This window comes from Symphodus melops (assembly GCF_947650265.1).
Source record: "Symphodus melops genome assembly, chromosome: 2".
Lineage (NCBI taxonomy): Eukaryota > Metazoa > Chordata > Actinopteri > Labriformes > Labridae > Symphodus > Symphodus melops.
Window position 1 is genome coordinate 10,809,971 of NC_136692.1, and position 6,000 is coordinate 10,815,970.

Below are 6,000 nucleotides of genomic sequence, written 5' to 3' on the forward strand. Positions count from 1 at the left end.
TTAGTGTTGAAATTCAAGTGCACACAGCCACTCTGATGGGGATGAGTAACATGATATCCATCTGCTCCCATGTGATTGAACATCTTAGAAACCAGCTGGGATGACTAATATGGCTCATATTTGTACTTACTGTCTTCCAAGGTGTGTGTGCCCTTCACAGAGAGTTTTACAAATACATCCAATGTTTTATATAGACACTGATGTCCTCTAAAAGGCTTCCTGTACTGCCCCTCTGATGCTTTGACTAATGGTAATGTGGTAATACTGTCTTTTAGGCCCGGCACCGTGCTTACAGTACAGGCTCTGTCAGAAGATGACCACAAGTTCTGGATGCAGGCCATGGGTGGGAAGGAACCTGTGAGTCAGCCGCCTGAGCTATGTCATCATCTTGCACTCACACTTTGCTAATGTAGACTCACTGTGTACAGCTCAACTCCCATCTTGTCAAAATTGACTCCTTTGGGTTAAGCCCTTTGTTATATTCATTCACTTGAATTTAAAACACCATGTTTTCATAAACTTTGATAAGCCAAGAAGATTTTTGTTTTTTTCTGTTGTTGCAGATTGGACACTATCTTGGGAGGACTTACTCTAAAGAAAGAGGAAGTAAGCTTATTTCCAGACTTTATATCTGTAATAGGGTATCATTAAGTGGAAAGCTACACAAGGTTTAAATGTCTTGTTTGTCCCCGCAGTTGATGCCCAGCTGGATGAAGTAGGTTTGAGTTTCGTGAAGAACTCCATCAGTGCCATAGAAACCAGAGGTGAGCTTTCTGTATGAGAGAACACACACAGGGGTAGTTCATGAATCATTTGGAGAAAATTCAATATGAATGGAAAGATTCAGTAACAAACTACATGGGGTGCATTATAGTTGTGTGTACAGTAGGGGGCAGACTCACTTCAATATTGAAAGTGAAAGCCGACTGGCAGCTTCTGCAGCCAGCATGGACTGCAGATAATATAAAAGACTTTAAACACATAGTCACGTAGGTCCTATTATTTTTGCTCCAGTCTTGAAAGGCTTATCTGACCTCTTTTAGTCAGGCAAAATTGGGACTCTCTCCTCCGAACGTAAAATAATTATTTCCTGTAAATGTTAATGGACACATCTTATTAAAGTTGGTTCAAAATGTGATGACAGATTCACATTACTGCTGTACAGTTTCACATACAGGATTGTATGCATCTTATTTTCCCCTTTAATCCTTAATGATTTCATTATTTGTTTTATTGTTTGCTTTGTTTGTTATTTTCCCTTTAAGGCAATTAGAAACTTTATGAAGAACATCGCTATACAAATAAAGCTTCATCATTGCTATTACTTCTCAGGTATTAATGACCAGGGCCTGTACAGAGTGGTTGGTGTAAGCTCCAAGGTACAGAAGCTCCTCTCAATGATGATAGGTGAGTTTCAGCCTCCTCCCGTCTGTCGGCTTTAGTAATGTACTTATGCATAGAGTGTAGCTGAATAAAGTTAAATTTTTCATTTATATGCTTCTACACTATCTATGTGATGTCCCTCTGTCCCTAGTTATTTGAATGTGCAGTAGTTATGGAAGTGTGTGTCAGTCCGATATGGGGAAAAAAAGATGGTGACAGACATTTTAGCCAATGATTCAGCCTTTCAGAACCACGTCTCTCTATCATGAAACAAGTGCCCGGATCTATCTTTGCCTCTCCTGCATTCAGTTTAGCATCCCCTGGACAACCAGACACAGTCCCTCACATTCAAGTCCTTCCACATTTTTTTTTTTTTTTTGCCTTTCCAACATTAACACACCGCCCCTAATGCCTTCTTCTAATTTCTTTTATTCCTCTCACTTGTCTTGGATTCCTTTCACTATACCTCCTTCATTTTTTTGTGGAGTTTGTCCTCTGTCCTTTCCACTGCTCGCTGTCTGCTCTCTGGTTTCCTGCCGTCTCCGGCAGACACCGGCTCACTTACAGCTCTGTGTTCAGAATGACAACAAACTCAAACAGCCGCCAGCCCGGCTCAGCTTCCTTTCCAAAACCCTCCGGCCTCCCAACCTGCAGACTCACGCTGTAGACTCCCCTTTAGACTCTGCTGTGGGACTCTTAAAAGCTTCTTTAAATCCTGAATATGGTAAAAAAAAAAAAAAAAAGATGTGTCCAATATTTTGAACATTTTCACAACTTTCTGCAAATAATAGGACAATACAGACTTTCAATTCAATCCTTTCAAATGTATGCAGAAACATTGACATTTTCATGACACTTCCATGAACTGAAACAACTTGTATGCATGAAGGCGGTTGTCCTAGTTCAACACTAAACCGACACATTCACAAACATTTCTTACATACGAAAGTCAAGAGTGAGTAGGTGAGAAAAGCTTTAAACCCTGAAGAAAGACTTTCGGATCCTCCCACTCCTCCTCCTCCTCCTTTGCATCTCTCACCCACCGACATGGACGTGGTCCAATCAGAGAGAGGAGAAGCGATGGAGAATCAGTCTTCCATCATTTCACAGTACAAAGACAAATATTGAATGTCAGGCAACAGTATAACAGGAAGAAGATGGCATAAGTGAGCTGTCTCTTGAACTGTATGTAGCAGAGAAATGAATGGTGCTGTCAGGATGTAGCTCCAGCGTAATAGTTGCTGAGTTGTCATTCTATAGATATAATTGCAGACTGAGGCAAATTTGGGGAATGCTGTCAAAATTCACTGTACGAATATTTCATATGTTGCACACTTATCATTAATTCATAGGAGACTGCATGACGTGTCATGGTGCGTTTATTTTAAGAGTACTGACTTCCTACTTCTGTTGAATTATATCCAATCAAGACATGAGCTTCAAACAACTGTTGATGACTTAAAGGGTCAGTTCACCTAAATAAAAGGCATTACACTTCGCAACCTCCCGCAAGGCTTTTAGAAGGAGTAACAGTTGGATTATGACTAAACTGAACTAGTACGTACTAAGTGTTATCAAGTATGTGTTAAAAGTTATTTTCTTGTACTTGCTCAAAGCATTGACTGTGTATTAGGTTGGATGGTGATTCTCTACATCCTCCCATTACACAAAAGTAAATCCAAAATAACGCCCGCCTATCATGACCAGGTCTGGGTAAATGCTCACTGACATGTTTGTTAAGTTTTAAAAGATGGAGGGGGGTGAGGTCTATGACCTACTTTATGCTACAGCCAGTCAGTAGGAACTATTGTGTCCACTATCTTTTTATACAGACGATGGCTCAAAGGAGGAGTTAAGAGCGAAGAGAGAACTTTAATAGTGGAAAAAAACCATGGAAAACAACATTCCTTCCCTCACCTTACTCACCTTCATACGAGTGGACAATCACAGAGTGCAGTGGGTTTAGATGTTGAGTAGCTGCATTCTGTAAGCCACCTGTGGGTGTCAAGAAGCTCCGAGGGAGGGGGGATTCTGAAGCTTTGAGACCATCAGAGGCATACTGGCAGCTTCTGGGGTTATGACATCATTTCAACGATAGAAGCAGCTGAGGGGAACCATGGCACTACGATGCACCTCTGCATCCTCTTTCTTTTAATTTGAGTAACCTTTAAATACTCCAACTGGACTTCATTCACACATCCATGCTTCGCTTGATGGCGCTGCGTATTTCCGACAGCGATTGTCATGTCACTTCCTAATTTGGTTTTCGACATTCATCTAAGTTTGTCTCGTACATACTTTCAACTTCATTCGACGAGTTCCACCCTTCATTTTCAACAGTTGCACTTTCTGCCAAACTTGGGTTTGATAACGGTAAGGTCAGCGACTTAAAAACACATTTGTGCTCCAGCAGTCGAAAGAGCTTGTGCAAACCCCATTAATCTCAACTTCTACACACTTACTGCGACAAAGCTTTGGCTACTAACACTGCAGAAAAGAAACGTCAACTTTGCTTTCCGAAGTTGATATTGGACTCCATTGTGTGAACACAGCAGGTGGACAAACACAGTCCTCCTCGCTGCAGCGCTTAAGAAAATCAAGGAAACAAATTTCTCTGTTACACAGACCACCTACTTTCCACATACTGTAGATAAAGTCTGTGTGTTGACCCGAGCTCTGCGCAGTACACGTGTCTGAATCACAACACTTCACCGCCACTACAATTCATCAGAGGTTACTTAAGGTGTGAGTAAAGCCCACTGAATTTTCAGGACAACACAGCCCTGGAGTCCCAGTGGAGCCGATGAAATAGTCGGGGATTAATTAAAGTTGTAATGAGTCTAGCACCAGCAGCCCGCTGCAGAAGATGTAGCTTCCTTGGATACCCACTGGGGTAAACTTCACCCATAAGCTAACGCTGCTTTTGTCCTCATGCGGCTAATTATAAGTTACATATTTATATTTCATATTTGGATTTTCCAGGTTGTCCACGAAAACCACACGGAGGCTGATTTATGCAGAAAGAATAGCTGGCGGGTGTTTTGTGTCTGTTCACCTTCATGTAAGAATCTGTTTGTGTTAAATGCAGATGAGAAGACGGTGGACGTGGATCTGACCACCAGTGAGGACTGGGACGTAAAGACCGATAACAAGTACACTGAAGCTTTATCTGAGGTAAGGACCAGTGGAGAGAAAGACGGAAACAGTTTTAAAATAAGAAGTACCGTGATAACCTTTTTTTGGGGTCTTTATTTCTTTTTCCCAATTCCAAGCAAGAAATGTTTACATGAACAGTTTTATCCTGCTTTTCTTACTTCTTATCTGCTCATTATGTCCTATATTCACTTGTACAAAACAAAAGCCATATACAAAACCATTTGCTGAAGTCTTGGAGTTATACTATTTAAACAGAAGATGAAATTTGACTGGTTTCAGAAACACTTCATGATCATCTGATTAATCCTCTGAGCCAACAAACGACATAACACTGTGGTTATGAAACTCCATTTCTGACCTCACACAACCATAGAGGTCAATCAGAGTTTTTTTCACCACTATGTCCTTTGAATATGAAACATTTCATCCATTTACAAATCTCCAACAACTTGATGTCTGAATGGGAATTAATTATGCTAAGTGCTTGGGGATGATTACCTTTTCGCAGGTCACATTTCTTACCGTGCAGTTTGCCTGTTCCACATTCATCAATTCATTTAAAGGTTGACAAAGGGTGACAAAGGTGACAAATTGTGTTGGTGACTTTCAAAGTTTCATTTAGCGTTTTGGTTGCAAGAAGATGAAGAAGTTTAATTTAAATGCCAGATTGGGTTTGTTAATGGATGAAGTTGGTAACACATTGAGCTTGGCTCTTAATTCTTGAAACAAAAATGAAGGGATTTTTGAACGTGTTTCCTAAAAGTAAAAAAAAAAAGGACAGAAAAAAAGAGGCTTATGTCCAATATATATTGCCGCCCCCCCCCCCCCATGCAGTATAGTAGTTTATTGTAAAGCTTAACAAATTTGAGTGTCAAGGAAACTGAAAAGCTTAATATTAGATAAAACATGACCATAATATCTTCTGCTTTATTTCCAGTAATTAGGCCTTAAGCTGCCTGCTGTTTTCCTACCCTCTCCCCTTTTTTGCTTACCCACTTCTTATGACATCAACACTTAAATCAATTAAGTGTTTAGACATGTAATAAATACTTGTTTTATAACAGAAGAAATTAAATTTCCTCATCAACTAGACTGATCAGGATGTTAAACAAATAAATGTCCCAGTAGTTGTATATGCAGTTTATGATTCTTAAGTGATCTACAGTATATAGCTTTCAGTGTAAAACCACCTTAAGTGTTGCTGTGGCTTGTCTTTTACATTGAATCCGGCTTGCTTGAATAAAGCTGGGTCAGTCTCGGTTTCCTCTGAGGCTAAGTACCTTGGCCACTGGCCAGCTGCAGTGTGAAAGTACCTTCAGATGAACTTGGTTATCTCAATGCGTGCACCATCTAATTCCATCCCCCGGCTCAGCCACATTAATCATTGCTGTGTGCACACCCCTATAAAACAGTGTGCTGGCTATTTCTGTCCCCCCTTGCTCACTTCAACTCTCCATCTCC

At 40.5% G+C, this 6,000-nt stretch overlaps 1 protein-coding gene across 1 annotated transcript in view; it reads left to right on the plus strand.

The window, feature by feature from the left end:
- Positions 1–6,000, plus strand: part of arhgap10 (Rho GTPase activating protein 10) — a 46,402-nt gene that overhangs the window by 20,125 nt on the left and 20,277 nt on the right. Inside the window, 7 exon segments of the mRNA XM_079337700.1 lie at positions 276–357; positions 564–606; positions 696–764; positions 1,333–1,407; positions 4,472–4,527; positions 4,529–4,557; positions 5,103–5,122. Of these exon segments, the coding sequence (XP_079193826.1) occupies positions 276–357; positions 564–606; positions 696–764; positions 1,333–1,407; positions 4,472–4,527; positions 4,529–4,557; positions 5,103–5,122 (374 nt within the window).